General features: G+C 49.1%; 5 protein-coding genes across 5 annotated transcripts; 3 read left to right on the top strand and 2 right to left on the bottom strand.

The window, feature by feature from the left end:
- Positions 1-2,654: 2,654 nt before the first annotated feature.
- On the top strand, positions 2,655-5,021 carry FIBRA_07979 (uncharacterized protein; the record flags this gene model as incomplete). The annotated part of the gene is made up of 14 exons (XM_012329640.1): positions 2,655-2,839; positions 2,875-2,941; positions 2,996-3,087; positions 3,140-3,183; positions 3,246-3,343; positions 3,401-3,573; positions 3,632-3,882; positions 3,936-4,002; positions 4,058-4,252; positions 4,309-4,338; positions 4,392-4,625; positions 4,681-4,713; positions 4,775-4,803; positions 4,861-5,021. 14 exons carry the CDS (start codon positions 2,655-2,657, stop codon positions 5,019-5,021), a joined length of 1,659 nt encoding a protein of 552 aa, XP_012185030.1.
- Positions 5,022-5,611: 590 nt separating this feature from the next.
- Positions 5,612-7,743, bottom strand: FIBRA_07978 (uncharacterized protein; the record flags this gene model as incomplete). Its single annotated transcript, XM_012329639.1, has 11 exons — positions 5,612-5,754; positions 5,810-6,012; positions 6,068-6,273; positions 6,330-6,577; positions 6,634-6,687; positions 6,746-6,856; positions 6,906-7,075; positions 7,127-7,258; positions 7,313-7,406; positions 7,457-7,541; positions 7,603-7,743. 11 exons carry the CDS (start codon positions 7,741-7,743, stop codon positions 5,612-5,614), a joined length of 1,587 nt encoding a protein of 528 aa, XP_012185029.1.
- Positions 7,744-9,642: 1,899 nt separating this feature from the next.
- Positions 9,643-10,840, top strand: FIBRA_07977 (uncharacterized protein; the record flags this gene model as incomplete). Its single annotated transcript, XM_012329638.1, has 8 exons — positions 9,643-9,872; positions 9,938-10,022; positions 10,101-10,195; positions 10,244-10,250; positions 10,313-10,416; positions 10,468-10,496; positions 10,551-10,654; positions 10,733-10,840. 8 exons carry the CDS (start codon positions 9,643-9,645, stop codon positions 10,838-10,840), a joined length of 762 nt encoding a protein of 253 aa, XP_012185028.1.
- Positions 10,841-12,818: 1,978 nt separating this feature from the next.
- On the top strand, positions 12,819-19,738 carry FIBRA_07976 (uncharacterized protein; the record flags this gene model as incomplete). The annotated part of the gene is made up of 42 exons (XM_012329637.1): positions 12,819-12,961; positions 13,012-13,351; positions 13,405-13,668; positions 13,724-13,900; positions 13,953-14,019; positions 14,080-14,120; positions 14,172-14,218; positions 14,272-14,386; positions 14,439-14,700; positions 14,759-14,822; positions 14,877-14,973; positions 15,027-15,057; positions 15,110-15,245; positions 15,297-15,342; positions 15,392-15,419; positions 15,470-15,496; positions 15,546-15,632; positions 15,666-15,706; positions 15,755-16,022; positions 16,072-16,181; positions 16,236-16,284; positions 16,335-16,422; positions 16,474-16,486; positions 16,536-16,595; positions 16,643-16,735; positions 16,785-17,272; positions 17,325-17,450; positions 17,527-17,588; positions 17,641-17,880; positions 17,931-18,033; positions 18,082-18,200; positions 18,254-18,313; positions 18,373-18,379; positions 18,430-18,559; positions 18,612-18,675; positions 18,726-18,748; positions 18,801-18,926; positions 18,985-19,231; positions 19,287-19,301; positions 19,359-19,471; positions 19,546-19,569; positions 19,622-19,738. 42 exons carry the CDS (start codon positions 12,819-12,821, stop codon positions 19,736-19,738), a joined length of 4,758 nt encoding a protein of 1,585 aa, XP_012185027.1.
- Positions 19,739-20,746: 1,008 nt separating this feature from the next.
- On the bottom strand, positions 20,747-23,105 carry FIBRA_07975 (uncharacterized protein; the record flags this gene model as incomplete). Its single annotated transcript, XM_012329636.1, has 11 exons — positions 20,747-20,957; positions 21,013-21,151; positions 21,221-21,315; positions 21,364-21,484; positions 21,537-21,608; positions 21,666-21,704; positions 21,763-21,859; positions 21,913-22,125; positions 22,186-22,225; positions 22,286-22,310; positions 22,367-23,105. 11 exons carry the CDS (start codon positions 23,103-23,105, stop codon positions 20,747-20,749), a joined length of 1,791 nt encoding a protein of 596 aa, XP_012185026.1.
- Positions 23,106-23,194: the final 89 nt, after the last annotated feature.

Raw genomic sequence — 23,194 nt, 5'->3', positions numbered from 1 at the left:
ATGCATTGCGAGGAGCAGCGGCGGGACGTGCCTTTGATGTCGTGGTACGATACAGTGGACGCTTTCCGATACCGAATGGCAGTATGCTAAGAATTTTACCAATTGGCCTGGCGTGTTATGTGAGTGTAGTGTATCCGATCATTCTGTGAATGCAACTCATGGCATGACCACATGTTGTTCGAAACGCCGCATTTGAAGAGGGGATTGAAGCTGCTGATAAGCACCAAGTTGTCGATCGATCAAGGCACAGGTGGAAGGAGTTGTTTGAAATGGAGAGCTGGCTAATAGGGAGGGGATGCAAGAAGTGGGACATCCTAGGTTCCATATCGTAAGCAACATAGATGGGCGAGTGTCAGACGAGTCTTTGATACGCTCGGACTAGGATGGAATCGAAAAATACATGTATCAACGACTGAGATTCGTATTCACGCAATCCGGCTTCCACCTATCCAATGGTTATTGTGAATTCGATGAAGGACTACGGGTGCTTACCCCGCGTTGCTCACACCATGTCCCCCGCTCCTCTCCTCAGTAATGTCGCCATCTCCAGGACATTCAATTATGACGTTACCAGTTCGCCTCGAGAACGAACAGCATGCACAGCTCGGAAGGTGAGAACCTCGGGCCTCATCTGCAGGCTTCCTCCCCGAGGTTGAACGTTGAATGACATGGCCGTTGCGACCGAACGTGCTATTTCTCCGAATAATCGCCCGAATGCGAGTGCGGGCGCGTCGGGTTACTGAGTACTGATTGAACGCGTCGCATTCGCCGGCCCTATAAGTATGAACAGCCGTTTCCTCAATGTCCGATGCAACCATCACATTCTTTTGTGATTAATTGTGGCCTTGCCTTTGTCCTTCACACGTTGCATCTGGCACTCGACGCGAAATTCTCAATGCCCCTAGTGGACCACTCCTTGTCGAGCCGAACCTGAATGCAACGCCGCGTCTCCTCTTGGATCACAGCTCACCACTGGCCGCAAATAAGCAATGGCTCTTCCAAACTTGCTTAGAGATGAACGTTGAACCCTCAAACGCCCTCAGATGCCAGCACAGGACACAGGTGGCACAATGCGCTTCCGGCTGACAGTTGGCAGGGATATCAGGGTTATTCAGCCCACCGGTGAACGTAAATTTTGCAAGGGCAGTTCTGGTGAGAGCAGTTTAACTCTGCCTCCGCCGCGGTGCGCTGACTCAAATTCCTGAATATGTCGCTACATATCCAGCATTTCCGATCTGCATGTCTGTCATATGAAAGCAGCTGATTGCGATTCTGCATGGCGCGGGCGACCTTAGGTTTTCGAGACGGAGGTGGATGTGCCATCTGATGAAGAAGCTTCTCTGCCCACTCGTAGTCAGCCGAGAATCAAAGTGGTCGCTTTGCTGATTACTTCGAAGCACATTCGGGGGCATTCCACTGCCGACTGCTGGTATACTGTACGGAAACGAGGACATCACATAATGAAGTTATATTGGTCATTCAAGATAGTCGTCCAGATCAGTACATTTTTCTTAAGTTCATTGTTGAGTATTATTTATCATCTCGCGAGCAGCGAGTACTTGGCCGTTGAACCGCGCATGCTCCGGTTTGTTGGCTGACCAATTGCTCGAAGAAATATATATGTTATATGCCTGAGCAATTCACCGATCGCTGCTTGCGTACTCAAGCCGGGCAGGGAGCACCATAATCAGATTATGGTAGCGATACTTATTATTATCCGGTGTGTATGATGCCGCAAAAGTTAGATGCATTCCGTAGCTGCTGTCAATCGCACAAGCGAAGCAAGATTCTAGCCTCATCTATACCCCATATATGATGCCAACCAACCCGGATTTAATGAGAAGGGAGTCAGGATTCGTCCATACAGTGCTTACCAGCCCAGAAATTCCCAGCAAGTGGCTCCTCGCTGATGGCGGATTTCTTAAGCGAGTACACTGTGAGTCTGTGACTGCTGATCTCAGGTACGGACGCAAGCATGTGATATAGAGACCGAAATATGTAACGTTTGTACCACCTGCAAGGAGTGCCCTCAGCGCAAGTGGTTCTCCTGAAATAGTCCAGCTGTGGAGAGCAGATGTGGCGATGCCTACCTGCTTCCATTCGAGAAATGACAGATTGTATGCAGTAAACTGATTGTCAATGACGCGGGTATAAGGTGGCAGTAAGAAGTTTCATGACCGAATACACCTTATGTGGTGAGAAACTTTCATTATTTTGTGTCATTTATATTTACGACGCCTGACTCATTCACCATAGCACCGGAGATGATTTTATTCTCTACACTTCGCGAAGTTGTCATGCGGTGAGTGTTGGGAGACTACTGTTCAAACGTCCGCAGAGAGACTTTCACTCCTGACAGTGAAGTTTCGGTAATTTGCTGAACGAAACACTACTGTGTGCCGATGATGGTGCACTGCGCGCGTATACAGGCGGCAGATGAGATGGGGACCGGTACCGTATCGTGTTGCTTCCACCTTAGAAGCTCGGGCCGGGGACTCAACTGTCATTACGTGCACACAGTCAAATATGCGACTGCATACATTTTGTCCTGGCTCATATAAAGTCAAAGGTACTTATCGGTTCTTTGATATCGCCCTTCTACATATCCTTGTCTGATATTCCAGGGACACAACGATACACGAGCATCTATCACCATGGCCCTCGTGGAGTTGTGGAGCTCGGTGCTCATTCTAAGCACTGTCCTTTTCACATGGCAGTATCTGGAGATACGGAAGAGCAGGAATGCTCTGCGAAACATCCCTGGCTCCGCTCCCGCATCGTTTTTGAAAGGCAGGCTATCTGCTCGGACTATAGGGCAGCCAATCACTAATGCGAAACTGTAGGCAACATATCTCAGTTTTTCTCTCGCGATAGCACAGACTTTCAGCGTCACTTGGCTTTCGACTACGCCCCAGTTGCTAAGCTGTATAGCATGTTTGGCGTAAGTCTCCTCCCAAGATGCAAGCTTATTGCATTCAAATAACAACATCTACAGCGGCCAATGCTGTATGTGTCTGACCCCAAGGCATTGCACACTATCATGATCAAGGACGAGCCCTCGTTTCCGGAGCCGGCTTCGTTCATCTGGTAACTTTTACGGACTTCTGACCGCGTGCGATGTGCTAACCGCTAGTTACAGGCTCAACTACTTGCTGTTCGGGCGCGGATTGCTTGCTACTTTAGGTGCGTCAATCTGAATTAATGTGAGCGGGAGACCTCGCACTGAGAGACAAATTTCCCGGCAGGAGACAAACATCGAAGGCAGCGTAAACTCCTTAACCCTGCTTTCTCTATCAACCATATGCGTCACATTATCCCGATTTTCTACAACGTGGTGCACAAGGTATCTAATAAATGCAGTAATTCAAGAGAAGCTAATGCCCATAGTAAAAATGCTTAGCTTAGAGACGGAATTAAGAAGCAAGTGGTCAGCGGGGCTGAAGAAATTGACATGCTGAATTGGATGGGTCGCACCGCGCTAGAGTTGATTGGTCAAGGTGGGCTCGGGTACTCCTTTGATCCTCTCGTCGAGGATATGCACAACGAGTACGGCCACGCTCTAAAAACCCTGCTGTACGTGCGCACTTTCTACCCAGATCGATTTGTACTGATTGTGCCGACCATTGCATAGTCCGAACCTGGTCAAACTTCCCGTAGTACGGCTCATGCTGCCTTATCTCACCAAAATAGGGCCCCCTGCCTTCAGACGCTTCGTCATAAGCCTCGTGCCGGACAACGATGTGCAGAGAATCAAGTCCATCGTTGACACTATGGATTTCCAGTCACGGACAATATTCGAGAAGAAGAAAACCGCTCTTCTTCAAGGCGACGAAGCCATCTTGCAGCAAGTCGGAGAAGGCAAGGATATCATGAGTATTCTGAGTAGGTCCCATCTCTGTTGGTATATGATCTTCGATGAGCTGATATGTTATCAGTGCGCGCGAATGCTTCCACCTCCGAGGCCGATAGGCTTCCCGAGGACGAGATCATTGCTCAGATGTCGTGAGTATCTTGATGTTACCCTTTTCGTTACGCAGACACTCATCTTAACACGCAGAACTCTTGTCTTTGCTGCCACAGATACCACTTCAAACACCCTGTCCCGTATCTTGCAAATATTGGCAGAGCATCCTGATGTACAGGAAAAATTACGTGCTGAGCTACTGGATGTACATGCAGGGGAAGGGCTATCATATGACGACCTTGATCAGCTACCTTTACTTGATGGTGTGTGTCGGGAGACATTGCGATTGTAATTTGATTTTATTTTTGCAATTTCCACAACGTGCTGACGAACCACTTTTCCAGAAATCCTCCAGCTCAGTTCGTAACCCGTGTGTACGTTGTCCTGGTTCTAGTTACTTCCATTTGTTAAACGTTTCATCGATCAGCGCGACGCGGGACACAATTGTTCCTCTGGCCGAGCCCATTTGTGGAAATGATGGCAGCATGATCACCGAAATCCCCGTGGTTAAAGGGACGGAGGTCATTATCGGCATCCTGGGCTGTAACGCCAGCAAAGAACTTTGGGGCGAAGATGCACACGAATGGAAGCCTGAGAGGTGGCTCTCTCCCCTTCCGGGAAAGGTCACGAAGAATACGATTCCTGGTGTATATGCTAATCTGTGAGCACCACTGTTTCTCTACGTTTATCTCTGTCGGCCCAACGTTGTTCCCTAGGATGACATTCATCGGTGGCAAGAGGGCGTGCATGTACGTCTTCTTATATTTAGCTCCCAGTGTGATGTATCGCTGATTTTATCAATCAACCTAGCGGTTTCAAATTCTCTGAGATGGAGATGAGTAAGTTCATCAAACCTGACCTGATACGATGCGACTTGGTTCTGACCGATCTTGCAGAGGTTGTCTTGTCGGTGCTACTGCCTAACTTCACTTTCGAGTTGACAGACAAGCCTATTGTATGGAATGCCGCCGGCGTACGCTATCCTACGGTGGGCAGCGTAAGCAATAGGCCCCAGATGCCGCTGAAGGTGCGGTTGTATGGGGGCGTAACGGCATAGCTACGGTCTTCATGCAGAACAACAATCCCATCGCTCCTTCAAGTTCTCGTTTTGCCTTGCTTACATTCACTTGGTTCTCATGCTATTTGTGCTGCTTCTTTCTGCCATATGCATATCCGGATCTTCTGGCTATTTCAGAAAATGATACTCCATTAGCCGTGGAGGATCTGTGCGATGGTGATTGAACACAAGATACTTATGGTTACTAGAGGGCAAGAGGTGATGCAGCAGCCGTTTAAGATGTCTTGGTATTCAAATGCCGGCGGGCCTGGACATTTCACGCTGCTACCGGCAATCACGGATCATCCGTTGGTAGAGTTCTGCTTATTATAGTGGCGGGTGAAATCACTGAGACGGACAAAGGTGCACTTAAGTCCTCCATAGGTGGTCGAATATCAACAATCACATCAGAGTCGACTACTTGAAGATCTGATTTGTGTATTGCTGTCATGATGGCCTCCTACAGTGGCACTTATACTCGGCACTCTGAAGTCTCAGATCGCAATGCAGTTCATTTGACTATTTTTTTTGACTTCCGCTTGTCAACTTGATAGCATCTGCGAGATCAATTTCTTTCTAACCCAATTCCATCATAACTTGACATCATCTATAGATTCCAACACACTCCGGTCGTCGATGTTTGGCAATGGACCCACAAACCATTTCCGCGCGGAAAGAACCCACCAACACGACGCAAAAAGAAACACGGCCATGATGATCACTACCGAATAGTCTGGAGTCGCAGAACATTCAGTACGGTCTCGGGAAGCTTGAGGGGTTCTACTCACTCATTGTATCCGCATTTGCAATCTGTGCAGTCGGGAAACACAGTAGCACAACTATGAACGCAACCCAGGCAACAGCCACAGACCCTATCGGTAGATACCACTTGCCCAACGTGAACGGCCCTGGGACGAGCTTGTTCCGCCCCGATGTGATGCGTAGAAAGATCGGGGTCGCATACGACGTGTACATACCGATAACTGACGCGCTACGAGCACTCCTTTTGTTAGGCAGCATAGTATACTGAACAACCATAATCATACCTCGCAAGCGAATTCAACGCAGTAGATGAAAACCCGAGTAAGCCACAAATACCGGCGAGGAACATGACCAACCATACGGCGTTGACTGGCGTTTGGGTGCGAGGGTTTATGCGTTTCCACCAGCGTGAGCCCGGCAATGCGTTGTCTCGGGCAAAAGCAAATACAACGCGAGAGGCATCGACTCCTTGTGCTGCTCCACAGAGAAACTAGGGATACCGAATATGCTACTGTAGACATGTGAAGCGAGAACGAGACGACACACCTGAACTAGAATAGTCAAGCACCAGATGACCAGAGCGCCTTCCTTGCCTATCATGTTCAGATACACCTGACCCATTGGCAAAGAAAGCTCGGAGTTGAGAATATCAGGTACCGACGGGATAGCGAAAGATGCTGCGATGCACATTATCCAGCCAAGGGTGCCGACGGAGGCCACTGACGCGAGAATGGCTATTGGTGCTGCTCGCGCTGCACCGGAGACTTCCTCAGAGATATGCGCAGCGGAATCATCTAGAGTTGGAAGGGGGCATGAACAGCGGAACTTCGAGAGTGACATAGTCACTTACAGCCCGTGAACGTCCACATGGGTACGGTAAAGGCAAGTAGAAATGCCCATCCCTCTGTACGACAAAACGAATCATTAGATCACAATACCTGACGCTAAAGCTAGCATCACACCATTAGCCCATCCTGTGTGGTTCTCATACAATGTGAATGCATCTTTTGCTGACACTCGGTTCTCTCCAGGACAGACTAGGAGAGCTATGATCGCCCCCGCGGTTACAGCGACTGGGATCGATGAGCATAGATTCAATCGTTATAGCCAGACAGAACTCACATGTGACAAAAGCATAGAACAGGTTGAGGCGCGCAAGAACCTTCGTCGCCGCCGAGCATACAACTCCATGCATCACGAGTAGTCCGAGCATCATTCCATATGTAGGCCCCGGCCCCAAATTGATCGATCCGTCGGTCCCGATAGAAACAGCGGTCGAGATCATCTCTGCTCTGAGAAACTTTAGCATGGACACTCTATATGATGAGGTCTTGAGGTCTTACATAGTATAATCGATCGAACAGACCAAGGTTACCTGACCGGTAATGTTTGCCCAGCCAGTGATCCAGCTCGCTAATGCCGCATATCTGGGAGGTGCAAGTTTTGCTGAGAAATAGTACAACCCTGCACTCGTTCTGGCGAATTATGAGTTTAATTGCAGATGGAAATAACAGACCAGAAACACTTACGGCATGGACGACGCCAGCTCTGCCATACATGCAGCCACGCACATCACAAACCAACAAGGGATGAACCAGCCCCATACAAGGCCGACATGTCCACCTAGTATGTGAATTAACGTCGCCAAACACGTCTATGAATCCCTCACTTACCTGAGACCAACGAGATTGTCAGTGCTGAGGATATGCCTGGTATAACGGCCATGATTGAGAAGGAAAAGGCGACTGTCTCGATCATCTGTAATCAAAGAGAGCGAAATGTTAGGGTCATGAACTCAGGCAAAACACGGACGACTTACTGAAAACTCTCTCTTGAATTCGCTCTTGTAACCCAACTGAGCAAGGCGCGCATTATCTGTAACTGACTCTCTAGATTCTGTCGACGCCGTGTCATCGACGGCAAGGGCAGCAGTAACACGGACATCTTCAGACTTCTTCATGGATCGCCACTTGCGCAACAGAGGAGTGGTGAAGGCAGTGTACTTGGAGAAAGGGATGATAGACAGACGTGGGGTCAAGCTTCATTCTTCTCTGTATCCTCTTTGAGCAGGAACCCATGCAGCTCGAGAACGTGCAGAGTGCTGTCCCCGCAGGCACAGAAGTCCAGTAGAGAGATAACAAGTGACATACCATGAGAACGTTTACCGAGTCGAACGTCTGTGGTGACATGTTATCTCGACACCTCAAGGTCACAAAGAAGTTGGGGCCCTGATCGTGTGATAGGGTGTCGAGAACGTGATAGTTCAATAACTTGTCCATGCCACGACGAAAGACGAGTGAATCTACCTCCAATCGTATATGGCTTTATGGTGGGCTACGTGCACTATGCACAACTCCATTCCGTACGACTCGTTGTCGTGAATCCTAAGGAGAATCTGTGTATGCGTCAACGATTATCGCGGTGGCTGTAGTCTCGATCCAGCGCATTCATGTTCGACTTCTACAGAAGCATCATTTATCACAGAAGCTCTTCGTGGATAATGTTCCGGTTCCCTGGCAAAATGCAGAGAATAGTTATCCGGAGGCCGGCTGGTATGATTCAGAATTGGAATATATGCGGAGACAGATCAGCAATCCCTGTCCCTTGAGGGACATACATGTCTGGTCGGTCGCAATCTCGCACGATGCATCAAATGACACGACAGTCCGGGTGATGTGATACGTGGGCTGCAATTGGAGCGATCTCGGGAGACGCCTGCAGGCATTGGCGATTCCGACATCATGGCAGACGTCTTTCATCCGGATCGCATGTGACGTGTAGGGGCGGTATGCGACGTTCTCTGCTGGTATTTCAGTACTAATGATCGTATGGTAGTTGCGCCTACGCGTAATCCCAAGCCTCTAATCAATGTGTAGTTGCATGGTCATCGCACGACGCGTTTCTCTTCTAATCCAGTCCATGTGTTGGTTCTCTCTTTCCGTATCTGCAAAGCCCTCGAATGCTTTCGCCAGTCCTCAATGATGACGATTGGGTGGTTGGCTCCAAAGGCAGGTTGCTGCTCTGGGTCCCAGTTGATTTTGGAATATTATGCATTTCTCCTGGGAACATAGTGTTTCCCACTGGCTCGGGTGACCTGCTGCTTGGTATGCGTACAGAGAATGAATCGGACCAGATTGATGATCCACGTGGCGAAAAAAAGTCACAAGTCAAAGGTACACGCAAGACGAGAGCATATTAAAAGCAGATAAAGTTGTTTAGCAGCGTTCGAAAGAAAATTCGATCAGTGAGTCTGGCTTCTGCTGTGCATCGCTGCAAGTCGTCCTCGGGTTTGACTCTTCGTGTCCTGATGTGAGGGAGTTGACGCCGAACTGCTAAAATGGGGTTAAGGTTATTTGTGGTTGTACAACTTGTACTCTTATCGCGAGTTCCCTTTACCATACGACCTCCGCCAGCCTCCGCCCAACATCCGTTCCATACCATCATCTGAACTTCGCCTGTTCCACGACTGAAATTGAACTGGAATTTTTCAGAAGACCTGACCATGTTTACCAAGCACCGTACCGATAGTACCTTCGAAGCGATACCTGTAATGTGCAGTCACTACTCATATCGACGTCTTCAGCGTGATTCACTAGTCTAATTTTGCGGTTCAGCGACATCTCGAATGCAATAAGCACAGACCCTGTCGTACGCAGAGCATTAGCAGATGAGATTCGTGATGCCTGCGTGAACGTTGGCTTCTTTTATGGTGAGCATATTGTTCGTTGATATGACTATGGAAGTGCGTTACTTAGTTCTGCTCGTTGCTTCAGTGAAGAATCATACAATCCACCCTTCTACTATCTCCAGTGCAATCTCGGCCGCACGCACTTTCTTCGCGCAACCGCTGTCAGCTAAGATGCCGCTCGACATCCACAAGAGCCCCAATTTCAAAGGATACACGGCACTGCTAGGAGAGAACACGAACCCAGAAAATCGCGGAGATCTTCACGAGGGCTTCGACCTTGGCTGGGAGGACATTGACTGCTCTGACGGAAGCAGTAGCCGTCGAGAGGATGGTGCTATGTCAGGCTCGAATATCTGGCCAGAAGGACTACCTGGGTTCAGACAGGCGTGTCTGGATTACTAGTAATTCATCTCAAATTGTTCGGTGACTCGAAAGTCTCCAATGACTGATGAGTTCATTGATTTAGTCACGCGGCCGTGCATCTTGGGAAGCTTCTTTTTCCGCTATTCGCCCTTGCTCTCAATTTACCAGAAGATTTCTTTGAGGATAAGGTATGTAGCATCATTCCCCTTTTTTATTTGTGTTGATTTCCTATGGAGTGTTCGACTGAATATTGAATGGTTTCCTAGACGACGAAGCCTGCAGCAATCATGCGATTGCTTTACTACCCGCCTCAGATTGACACCACAGACGAACGCGTGGAAGGTATTGGGGCACATACGGAGTATGTGTAATAAATCCAATATTGTAACATATGACTAATCCTGCATAGCTACGAGGTCTTCTACCCTTTAACTTGATGCGATGGCGTGATGTTGACGGCGCGATTCGATTTGTGCAGTGCTTCACAATCCTATGGCAAGATGACGTACAAGCCCTGCAGGTTTTGAACAATGAGGGAAAATGGGTCGATGCTGTCCCAATTCCGGGCACGCTTGTCGTAAAGTGGGTATTGAACGTTTCCTAGCGGCGTCCGAATCTCATGTAAAGCCACAGTTTGGGTGACCAATTTGCACGATGGACGAGTAAGTTGATATGATTCCATCTCTGGTGTTATGAGATTTAGCGTCTCCCCTCAGATGATGTGTTCAAATCAACAGTACATAGGGCAATCAACCGGTCTGGGGTAGAGCGGTATTCCATTCCACTGTTCTTCGGGACAGATTATAATGTCAAGCTTGAGGTATGTTGGAGTGACTATCCGGTCACACTCGGGCTTGTACAGTTTCTCGACTCATGCTGAACTCGGTTTGGGTCTCAGGCGTTGCCAGGCTGCGTATCGGATAGCAACCCCGCGAAGTACGAAGTAGTGACAGCCGGGGACTATGTTAAGTCACGCTTGGAAGCAACCTACAATTACACGAAGTAAACGCACTTTCATGGAGATCAAGAGGTGTGCTATGACATCTATCCTTGTGCAAGTATTGGTCATCAGTTTCAACGGAACATAGAAGTATGCACGAGCGCGCATGAATATATTCGTAGACTTGCATCGAAGCCACCTCTTGAAGTTCTATGCGTGGCCGTAGTTCGTCAACTTTGGAGGCTGCGGTCCTCACCGGCTGCCAGTGACAGCGGTGATATACAACACCATCCGGCCGTGGGCTGCAAATTAGCTCACGATTTCCATATAGCTGATCTGTATCTCTCACTGGTCTGCAGTAGCCTTCTGTTTATCGAAAGAGTTGCTTTGTCATTGTCCAATACATGTACATAGTCGTAGGTTTCAAACATATCATACTGACTTTAAGTCGCCGAGCGTAGGGCATACCCAATGCGATACCAGGGCAAAGATAACCAGGGAATGGCGCGTGCCGCTAGGGTATTGAGCAATCATTTCCCATGTGGTACGCACTGGGAGGAATATCATATTCCGGGCCCTCATAGTTACCCGTGTTCAGGTATCCTGGATGACAGGGACCGTACCCTGTTCGACTGCCCTATGTGGATTCGGCCGAAGCAGGGAACAGTGCAAAATTATGCACCCGACAACCTGCGACAAGCGCAGGTGCGTCGGCGTAAGGATTACCAGTTCTTTGAGCGGGATTATAATGCCGATCACACGGTGACAAGGTTGCTGGAGGGTTGGAAACACCAAGCCCCGGCTTACCCCCCTCCCGCATTCATGGCGGACATGCAACATGTCGACCACCTCGTTCGGGAGCGTGGCGACCGAGTGGGAGGGATTACTATGAGTTGCACGCGCTTTATATTCGACCCAGTGTTTATAAATCCCGTCTGGGCTCCTGCTCCTTCGCTCATAAAATCTCAATAAATCACACAACTTCCGTATGGAACATAAGAAAAGGTCTGTCTATTCAGAATCAAGAAATTCACAATGGAGACAGAGAGAACTCTTGCACAACGGCCGGTTACACCTCATTCAGCCAATTCTGAGTCAAGATCGGCATATCGCACAAGAACTGGCCCATAATTGATTGCATGCTGTTTTGAGCACTTTTTTGAAGCTGTATCAAGTACTCCTACATATTCTCCGAGAGGGGTTTGCGGGAGAAAACATCATCTATGCTGTCTACAATATTTGGTGTTACATAGTCAGGATGGGTGGTGACAAAATTCGGACGCCGTGCGCGGCATCTCTCGGCACATGGTGGCTACGTAATTCAACGGTGGCGCTTCCCTAATCGAGTCACTTGTCAGCCTCTGTGCATGTTTGGCTTGCAGGGCTGCCGAATGATGCCGATGTGACATATTGTGACCCGAGATATAAACACTTGAACTTTTCGTACTCGTCTCACCGGAAGACATACGTAGGAGGATGTAAGACATGTAAGTTTTTTCTGAGTAGCTGGAAAGGTAGAGGAGATGTAGATGCACCTTCCTATGTAATTATTATGTGCTATTATGGAGTAGTGATTTAATAACAGGCCAAATACCGAAAACCGTGATAAAGCGCGTGCAACTCATTGTAGTGAATCCCGCGCGCTCTCGAGGTCGACGCCACCATGGTCACTTATCTGACGAGCTGTTATGGCGGTCTACATGTGCGCGCTAGAGTACGGACCCTTATAAACAAGAAGAATCAAAATAATAATAAATAAATAAAAAGACGTCGACGCCACTGCGTCTTTGTGTGCAGCCGAGTCTGTCACGCTTCGTCGTCACCGTCTCCATTATTCCGTGTAGCATGGACATAGCGCCAGGTTTCTGCGCCAATTGGCCTGATAATCAAGTCCGCAAGGCTAGCACAATGGCTGCTGCTATCGGCGTCCTAGGCGTCACGACAATTCTAGTGCGGGCGGACGTGACTTGTAGACACAGCTGAGTCGTCCGTTACCAGGCACTCCCCAGCCTTTGTACACCGACTTCCGAGTCTTCAGCACTACATGGCAGCGACAAATACCAGCTGGCATGTCGGGGGCGCCCAGTCGTTCAAGTTCGTCTCGGACGTATCGCAGGCTGTCCTTTCCCAGCATGAAGGCAGCCACTCATTCCTGGTATTCGAACTCCTTGAGGGTTCACCCACGCGGTACGTGTCTCGACCATGGACAAAATGACATTGATGACTTCATCCCACAGTAGCGTGTATCTAAATGCTTTCTTCTTCCCCGCGTATGCGGCGGTTGCGTCTGCTATTATAGCATTCGTGCACGGTCTGCTTTTACGCGTCAGGACCTCAAAGCTTCATAGTACTGGCTCTGCTGGCGTCTTACAGACTGATGATTTAGCAGAAAATAATATGTCAATAGTAGGACGCCAGGGCAGCGTGGCCATTCTTGCCTTTAATGTCGCTCGAGCCCTCGCGTGCCTCGCTTTGTTGAGCATGTCTCTGTACTCAATTATTACGATGAAACCTGCGGAAACGTATGATATCGGCTTAAGCACGATCTGGCCTTACGTTGGGCTGTGCGGAACTTTCGTGAGTATTTAAGTTCATTAGTGTAATGTTGAAGGCCGAACACCACTTTGCAGACGTACACTTTTGTAGTGGCGCTGATAACTGTGTTGGCCAAACCCGCGACAACCGCAATTGCTTGTCGTCATCTCAATGCTGTGTTATTTACGGCTTGGGTGGTATACGTGTATCGCGATGTGTGGCCCCTTGTAACGTTTACTCTGACACCCGTGGATACTGGAGAAGGGCTTATCCTGTGGGCCAAAGTCGTTACCCTCACTTTTGCAGCTGTGGTCGTCCCTTTACTGGTCCCGCGGCGTTATGTTCCTGCTAATTCTATTGTAATCGTTCCTTCTTACAGTCTGGGGAGTTTTGATTTCAACATTTTTGATTTAGGGTGCATCAATGGAGCCAGGTCCCGAACAGACCGCATCTCTGCTATCTGTGCTGCTGACCTCTTGGCTGGACAAGACCGTCATTGATGCCTATCGACTTCCTCATCTACCTGTTGACAGGTTTCCTCCGCTAGCTGATTCAGATCATTCCCAATTTGTTTCCGCGCAGGCATCTAAGGTGCCTTGGGTGATTATATCATTATATAGTGTTCTAATTTTTCACATTTCAGGAACTCGATCCGTTTCAACTGACGAACAAGGGGAGAAATATAGGATGGGGGCTGATCCGGGTATTCCGTGAGTTGATAATGCTCTTCTGACCTTGGTACGTTCTTAACCCGAATTTCTATGCCATAGCTTGGGAGATCCTCGCCATGACTCTTGCGATCACGGCCAACGTAAGTTAAGCAAGCACCAAGATTCCGTTGATGGATGCTGACAACGAATAGGCGTTTACACATTTATTCAGCCCTCTGGCAATTAAGAACCTGCTTTCGTGCGCTGTCCCCTTTGACTTCCCGCTCAGAGCGAATTGACAAGCAATCGTAGATTCATGGAAACTAGAGGTGAAGGGGCTATTGTGCGCCCGTGGATTTGGGCAATGTTATTGTTTTTGGGTCCACTCTTGCGTGCTTTGACCTTCTCAATGTACACGCTCCCCTGGGTAAATTTTCTTCCTCGTCACTTAACCAGTCTTTGTTTATAATCGGCACCAGATAACTATCACGACCCACACCGAAGCAATTCTTACCCACCTGATTTTTAATCATGCGTTACATATGCGGATGAGGGCCGAAATTTCGGAAACACAAACAACCGGGGACTCAGCGAAGGGAAAGCAGAAGTCGGGTAACACGTCGTCAGCTGACAATAACTTGAATAACGAGCAGAAGCAGAAGAATGCTACTGGAAAGATCAATAATCTCATCACTTCAGATCTTGGCGCTCTCAAGATTGTGGAGGCTCTCTTACTGATGAGTGAGTGTGGTAAAGGGCGAGTATGCTGAGTTGTTATTTATTTTACAAACATTGTTAGTATGGGGGTTTCCTTTGCAAATTATTTTGAATATCTACTTCCTCTATATCATTCTTGGATGGAGGTCAGTACATGTCATTTCATCATTGTTGTCATCGCTACAGATTTTTTTTTGTAGTGCGTTTGCTGGGTTGGCGACCATCGTTTTGCTATTCCCCGTTCCTGGGAAGATCGCAAGTTATATTGAAACTTGCCAGAAAGAGAAAATGAAACAGGTAGAGACCTCAACTTTACAGCTCCTTCTTGCCTAATGATTAACCCATGTGAGACGGATGCGCGAGTGCAGAATGTAACAGAGTGTATGTTTTGTAGAAATCTATTGTGTTGTCTTTTTGAACCATTGTCGTTCAGCTATCACGGTCATCCGCATGATCAAGATGTTTGGATGGGAATCGAAAATGATGAAACAGGTGACCGAGAAAAGAGAGCTTGAGCTGAAGTGGCTCAAGAGAAGTCGCTTGTTGGGGCTTGTCATTGTCATACTAAAGTAAGTAGTGTTTCAGGTCATAATGCGGAGCTCCTCTCACTAGCGTTACAGCCGTGTCATTCCTCTAATCACTATGATCGTGACATACTCCACTCATGTAAACATCGCACCATTTGCTGTTTTCTACCTCGACTGACTTCGTGCAGACCATAATTTTTAAGCGAGAGCTCACAGGTGAGTCTTGAAGTTAGGTATCTTTGGTTTTGATCTCAAATTTGATATAGCGTCCGCCATATTCTCGTCCATAGCGGGTATGTCTAACACAGTAATATTAAGATCAAGAGCTTACAAACTGTATAGTTTTCGAAATGACCAGCATTCAGATGCAAACGATATTCGCCGTGGTGCCCGGCTTTATTAAAGGCAAATCAATCAACACCTTTCTTTGTTCGAATTCACGTCTCTGATCTGTCTTATTAGCCAAGGTCTCGCTTGATCGTATCAATAGCTTTCTACAAGAGGTATATGTGTTGATTCTGCGATGTCTCACGTCTCACGCCATGTTTTAGACTGAGCTCCTCGATGAATTTGCGGACAGTCAGTCTGACGATGACATTGCCACTGTCTCTGCGCCTCCCTTGGACTCCGATGTAATCGGATTCCGCAACGCCGCATTCACTTGGGAAAGTAATGCGGATGGTACGTCCACGCCCGGTTCGTCGAGGCGGACGTTCTCTCTGCGTATCGAGGGCGAGTTGTTCTTCAAGCTTGGCTGCGTCAATCTCATTGTTGGGCCTACCGGTGCTGGAAAGACATCCATTCTTATGGCCTTGTTAGGTAGGATATTGCGATTCAGGCAGAATTCTGCTTATCCGCGAGTATTTAGGAGAAATGCACTACATTCCGTCAGGCTCGGACTCTTTCTTTAGTCTCCCTCGCGAGGGCGGAATCGCCTACGCTGCTCAAGAATCGTGGGTACAAAACGAAACGATCAGGGTGAGATTCGTCTGACCGTAAAAATGTTCATTCCATTGACGAGAATATACCCAGGATAACATTTTATTTGGTGCTCCTTACGATGAGGAACGCTATAAGAAAGGTATGGATCAGTAACGTTTGCATGGAGGCGACCCCTCAGAGCTTGGCCAGTCATCGATCAGTGCGGCCTAAAGCGCGATCTTGACTTGTTCGATGCTGGAGATCAAACTGAGGTAGGGGAAAGGGGGATTACACTCAGGTGCGCACTGCGATGCACGTTAGCACCTCCAATGCTGACAAAAATTACCAGTGGAGGACAGAAGGTTTAAATTTAATTTCGATTTAGGATTGCGTCTACTCATCCAGTCGCAGGCTCGTGTTACGCTGGCCCGAGCTATATATTCTCATGCGGAGATTATCTTGTTGGATGATGTGAGCGCGTATACGCCCAGAAGGGCACAGATCTGACTTGCTCTTAGGTACTTGCTGCTCTTGATGTCCATACTGCACGCTGGATTGTGAACAAATGTTTGAAGGGCGACCTAGTTCGTGGTCGGACTATACTGCTCGTGGTAAGTGTTCTGGTACAGTTCTTGTTCAAAGTGTCTCAAGTTCTGTCAGACCCACAATCTGGCTTTAACGAGTTCCATCGCGCAATTCGTTGTTGATGTGGGATCCAACGGTCAAATTGTGAGTCAGGGAACCATGTCAGAAGCACTGGAACAGGACGACACGCTCGCTGCGGAACTGGCTAAAGAAACCGAAGAGCTAGAGAAAGTTAATCAAGAGGTTGATCAAGAGAAGGAAGCTGATGCTCCTGGCAAGTCTGATGGCAAGCTCGTTGTGGCAGAAGAAATATCCGTAGGACATCTTGGGTGGTCAGCTCGTGCGTACCAATTTGTATTCATACAATATCAAATGATGACTAAGGGAAAATTAGTCAAGCCGTTCCTTGTTGCATGGGGAGGGAGCCACTTCTATGTCTACTGGATTGTAGCAATATCCTGGATGTTACTATTCGAATTAACCGACAACCTGCAACCTTGGTATCTGGGGTATTGGGCAAGACAATATGAGCATCGCCCACCTGCGGATGTCGATGCACCTTTGTGAGTGCCGGCCTTCGAAGGGTTAATTGATAACATTAAATTCCTGTTCTAGCTACTTATCTATCTACGGCGCTATTCTGCTGACTTCTGTCGTGTGCTACTGCGTGTATCTCGTCGTGTTCGTCTTTGGATCGTTGAGGGCATCACGAACGATTCACAAGAACTTGATGGCAACCTTGTTCGGAACGACGCTCAGGCAAGTTGTTTTCTATGTCATATTACGCTTACGCTTGACCACGATAACCCGAGGTTAGATGGTTTGACAGGACACCTGTTTCACGGGTCGTGGCCCGCTGCACCCAAGATATTGATGCCGGTCAGCACTTTCCCTGCTTCGTGCTCGTCTTCATGCGCTGATCCAGGCCCAGTGGATGGAAACATCCCGGATTTACTGGAGACGCTTGTCGCGATAGCCATATCCATGGTCGTGAAACTCGCCGCTATTGTTATCATGTCGCCTGTATTTTTCCTCCCGGGCATAATCCTCGTCATTATGGGCAGATGGCTCGGCAACATTTACATGAAGGCACAGCTGCCCGTCAAACGCGAGGGAAGCAATGCTCGTGCGCCAGTTTTGGGTCACTTTGGTGCAGCCTTCGCAGGTCTGGGTATGCATCCACTTCCCGTTCGCTTGTCGTACAAACTAATCTCCGGGAAGTGTCCATTCGAGCATACGGAGCTCAAGATGCCTTCAGAAAAGAGCTATCATTACGGATTGATCGCTGCACTAGAACGACCCGATTATCTTACAATTTGAATAGGTAAGCCAGCGTGATCCTTCAATCATAATGTATACTCAGCGGGAGTAGATGGGCATTTGTTCGCACGGATTCCCTTGCCTCTCTGTTTTCTGCGGGTCTTGGTGCATATCTCGTATATAGCGGAAGTGCGACAGCGTCCAATACTGGGTTCTCGTTGAGTATGGCAGGTACGTGAACTCAGATTCTCAAGACGGTGGATAGCTTGGTGGAGCTTGTATAGTCGGTTTTAGCGGCTACATCTTATTCGCCGTGCGCATGTTTAACCAATTTGAAGTGGCCGGTGCGCAATAATCACATCACCTCCATGCTTTGCAAAATGACTGATCCCTTCTTTCTTAGGCAACAGGTGTGTATAGATGCATACTGCTTTTTCACGGAGCTAATGTTCGCATCCAGTTTGGAGCGCATACAGCAGTATATGGAGATCGAGCAGGAGGACAAACCCACTGAAAGTGGTGTCCCCCCTGCCTACTGGCCCGCAAGCGGTGACTTGAAGGTCGAAAAGCTGTCTGCACGATACTCCTCGGTACGTCTTCTGTGAAATCTATAATGATATGCAGTTTTCTAATTATTGATAGGATGGGTCGCGCGTATTGGAGAATGTGTCTTTCGAGGTGAAATCTGGAGAGCGCGTTGGGATTGGTGAGCTTATTTTTAAACACGAAAATGCGCTGTAGGCTCATGAAGTCAAGTGGGACGGACTGGAAGCGGCAAGGTAGGTTGTTGTTTCCCCTCCAGATATCCTTCTTTTTCATGCAATACGACAGAGCTCGTTGACTTTGGCTCTGTTACGGTGCATTCTCACGGAAGGCAAAGTATACTACGATGGCCTCCCCACGGACGATATCAATCTAGATGCACTCAGGTCCAGCATTACAATCATTCCCCAAATTGTGAGTCCGTTTGTCGCGTCCTGGTAGTTGTCAACTCACCGGATAATGGGGCATAAAGCCCGAACTTCTGAGTGGGACGTTGCGCCAGAATCTGGATCCGTTCGGGCAATACGACGACGCAGTTCTCAACGACGCTCTCCAGTCTGCTGGTCTGTTCTCTGTGCAGAATGACTCGGACGACAGTCGCATTACTTTGGACAGCGAGATCGCAAGCGCAGGTGGAAACCTGTCTGTAGGTCAAAGGCAAATTCTTGCACTTGCAAGAGCGATCCTCAGGCAGAGTAAACTGTTGATACTGGACGAAGGTGTGTGCTGTCAGTAGACTGGCGGAATCTGACTGATGCGAGATCATGTGAATAGCAACGTCAGCCATTGGTAGGATCCGTGAGACTGGTCTCTTGCACCGATTGCTCACAACCTCTCCTTTGTCAGACTATGCGACAGACGCTGCCATCCAAGCTTCTCTTCGCAGAGAGATGAATAACGGCGTGACTATCTTGGCCGTAGCGCATCGCCTGCAAACCATCATGGACGCGGATAAGATCGTGAGTGAAAGCGCTCCTGTTTTGCGTCCACGCTTTCCTCAAAGAGACTCGTTCATTGCATTTTGAACCTCTAGATGGTTCTGGATGCTGGCCGGATCGTAAGTCGATGATTTCGATGTCAGTGTGCAGCAGGCGGCTGAATACGTTCAGGTCGAGTTCGGCAAGCCCAGTGAATTGCTTCAGAATGAAGACGGCATGCTCCGTGCGCTGGTGGAGGAGAGTGGGGACAAAGCCGGCTTGTTGGCCATGGCCGCTGGTGCTACATGAGACCGGGTCTGATGGCCTTCGGCATAAATCCCGCATTGTGCTACGCTTCGTCGATTTTCTTTCGTTATTGCTATCTCTTATTATGTGTCGTCCGACTTGATTAACGTTGGTGCAAATGCGGTGGGCCTGGGTGGTGAAACTGGTGATCGACTCTGTTGCTGCGAGCACATCCAACTCAGACCTCGGAAAACTGCCTCGTTAAGCCAAGCGATTAATCGGGCTTCAATTTTTACTGTCGCAAATCAAGCTAGTTCGGGGCGAAAGTGGACAGGCGTCCGAGCTCTACCACGTCCGGCAGGCTTGAGAGTAGCACTGTTCAACAAACGGAGTGTCTCTGCTTGACCAAAAGGGCAACCAGCGTTGTCGCGCGACACGAGTTTCCTTTGAGAGACTCTCGCCTTCGAGGCCGACCTAGACTCAAGGGCGAGAAGGAAATAGCTTCATATACACCTGGGGATAGAGGAGCCAGTAGACCGCTCTTGAAGATCGCGCCACATCCCGTTTTCGCACACCATTCGTCGTTATTACGGTCTGTATGTTGCGTCGCTGCGTCTCCGGCTGATCTCCTTGGCCCGGCACATATTCACGGAGTATCAGGAATCCGATGGGGCACCAAAATTGCGATGAAGGGCTGTCACTGAACTTCACCAGCTTGAAATGGTGGGAGACACCGCCGCGCGGCGGCTCGTACACCTAGCCCTAGGGTTAGAACATACATAAATACGATTTCCCAGTCAAGTGGCATGGACTGGTGGACTGTCGCTTCCGATCATTGACTTCATGATAATACATGCCCTGCTAGGGAGATACTATAGGCGTCTATCAAAACGTTGTCTGGCCCAATTAATGTTAGGCCGCATAGCGCTTTCCGTATACACCCTCTTGGATGGCTTTAATTTCTGTGGCATCAACGTACGACGCTCAGCGGGCGGGGTGGGTGATCATGACTTCACATTCACTCACGAAGCGCAAGATGTTTGGAATGGAATCGACAAGATGCCAAATTTCCTAGAGAGATGGGTGAATATTCTGCATCGAATGTTGGGCTGTATCCGGGTACGGGAAGAACGCACCCATCACGAGCCAGAGATTCTGAACTCCAAGCCAACGCCATACGCCCCGCACTTCACCTTCCGGAGTCAGCCTCCAGATCGGCGACATCTTGTCGCCAACTTCTGGGCTGAGCAGTTTCTTGAAAACAGATGGCGATTCGTCAAAACTGAAAAGCGCTGCTCAGCAGCCCACTTGAAATGGCGAAACCGCAAAATCGTTACCCAGTCGCGAAAAGGACCACGTCTGCACTGAGCTCGCTGCCATCTGCGAATCTAAGACCTGTTTTTGTAAAGCATTCGATTTGGCTGTCATTCTTTATTTTGACATCTCCGTCTATAATCTTCTGGCATGCACCAAAATCTGTGTAGATAAGCTGCTGTTAGCGTCCGAGATCTGCGTGGAAAACAAGACACAAGCCTATATAATAACCTCCGCCGCGGAGGTAAACCAGAGGCGCGATGCCCGTGCCGTCTATACCCATGTCGTACTTGAACCCCGCCCTCTCTAATCCCTGTAGGAGTTCCCTGCGCAATATGAAGACGATGATCATTTGATGTACAAAGAAATCTTACCTGTCCGCTTCTGCAGTTGAGGCTGTAACACGTTTGTTGATCCCGGTTTGCAAGAATATCGGCATTGAGCTGGATAGACGATCCGCAAGGTCCGTTGGTACCGTGTTTTCGCCATATATACCTAAAGACGAAGACGAATCAGCAAGTGAAGTAGTAGATGTGAACTTGCTTACCTCCAACTAATCGCGGTATTCCCTTCTCGCCTGACATGATATATGTTGGGCCTCGTTGAACAAGGGTTACATCTGACGAGGTTTGTCAAGCGGAACCATATATGGACGAATTCGTAGTAGCGTACGCACCTACCCCGTGCTCAGCATAGTCAAATGCGACATCATGGGCTGCAGAGGTTACGGGAGATGTAATAATCTCCCAAAATGAACGCGACAACGAGCGTACCAGATGTAGCAGCGCCCACGATAACCACCTTTTTCCCGATATGATCCTTACCGGATCGAAATTGAGTAGAATGTAGCACTAGGCCTTCAAATTCATCCTGAATTGTAAGTGTCAGTATGTTCCAGACAAGAACATGGTATATGAACAGACTCGTCTGGGAATCGTTGGGGTATACGGAGCCCCGCTTTGTCGCCCCATGGCCAGCACGACATGACTGACGTGGAAGTCTCGCTCGCTCCCGTCCTTCCTCTGTACCGTGACGGTCCATTTGCTGGTCGCTTCTTGTTCTACGCGCGTCACGGTGGAAGAAGTCCACACATTGAGCTCCAGTGCCTCTGCATAAAACTCAAGCCACCCTGCGAGCTAGTGATAGTTAGTGTGCATCATCTGGTAGCTCAGGCGGCCGGGAACAGTGATACCCACCTTGGGCGCGGGTGTGTACACAGGCCAGGTAGAGGGGAATCTTGGGGCACATACAACGCAGTGAACGCAAGCATCGTAAAGTAGCAATAAAAATCCTTACGGAAGATAGGGCAAGTGGTCGTACCCTACTCAAACACGGAAATTGTGGCCACACACCAATCTCAGTCGCTGAACCACTCACAAACGGGGTCATGTAGACAAAGCGCCTCGTACCGGCCCCTCCAATTGTCTCCGATCCGATCGTTCCGCTCGACCACCAAGGCAGACACGCCCAGCTGCTTCAGCCGCGCAGCAACGACGAGTCCGCCCTGGCCGCCGCCCACGATCAAGACGGTAGGATCGCCGTCCACAAACGACCTCTCGCGCTCGCGCTGACTCGTCCACTTCCCATGGTTGGGTAATGGATTACGGCGGGGTCCAATCGTCTCCGGGAACCCTTTCAGATCCTCCAGGTTGGTGAACATCGTGTATCCCTTCCATGTTCCGCTCGGTGTAGGCACAAGGCGGAAGATACCGCTCCCGACCCCGACCTGTGTCTCAAAGTCGAACATGCCCACGAGCCACACCAGGTCTGGATAGGGTCGCACAAGGCGGGCGCTGTTCAGCTCGAGCGACGTCGGGTTCATGGCCGGTAGCTGATCCTCCAAGAACGTCTTGATCTTCGCGTCCCCGTGGAACGTACGAAAGTCCCAAGTGAGCGAGAGGAAGTCGCGCCACCAGGCATCAGCAGCGAAGAGACCGGCGACTTGAGTGGCATCGCCGGAAGATACGTGCTGGGCAAACGCCTGGAACCAATCTGAGGCGACGCTCTGAGCATCAATGTCAGGCTGGACCGAGACCCCCAATCTGTCTAGCGTTGGCAATGGGAAGTCAAAGCCATCGGAGAAAGAGGACGTAGGCTGCGGGTCAGCAGCAGACATAGTGCTGGTCGGGACGAGGACTCGATGTGTAGTGCGGGGCGATAAGAGTGTGCGGCATGTAGGAATCGTGCCCTATCTAACTAGATTGT

This window comes from Fibroporia radiculosa (genome assembly GCF_000313525.1).
Source record: "Fibroporia radiculosa TFFH 294 genomic supercontigs, scaffold21026, whole genome shotgun sequence".
Lineage (NCBI taxonomy): Eukaryota > Fungi > Basidiomycota > Agaricomycetes > Polyporales > Fibroporiaceae > Fibroporia > Fibroporia radiculosa.
The sequence above is the reverse complement of the archived record's forward strand: the minus strand, read 5'-3'. Positions and strand labels throughout refer to the sequence as shown.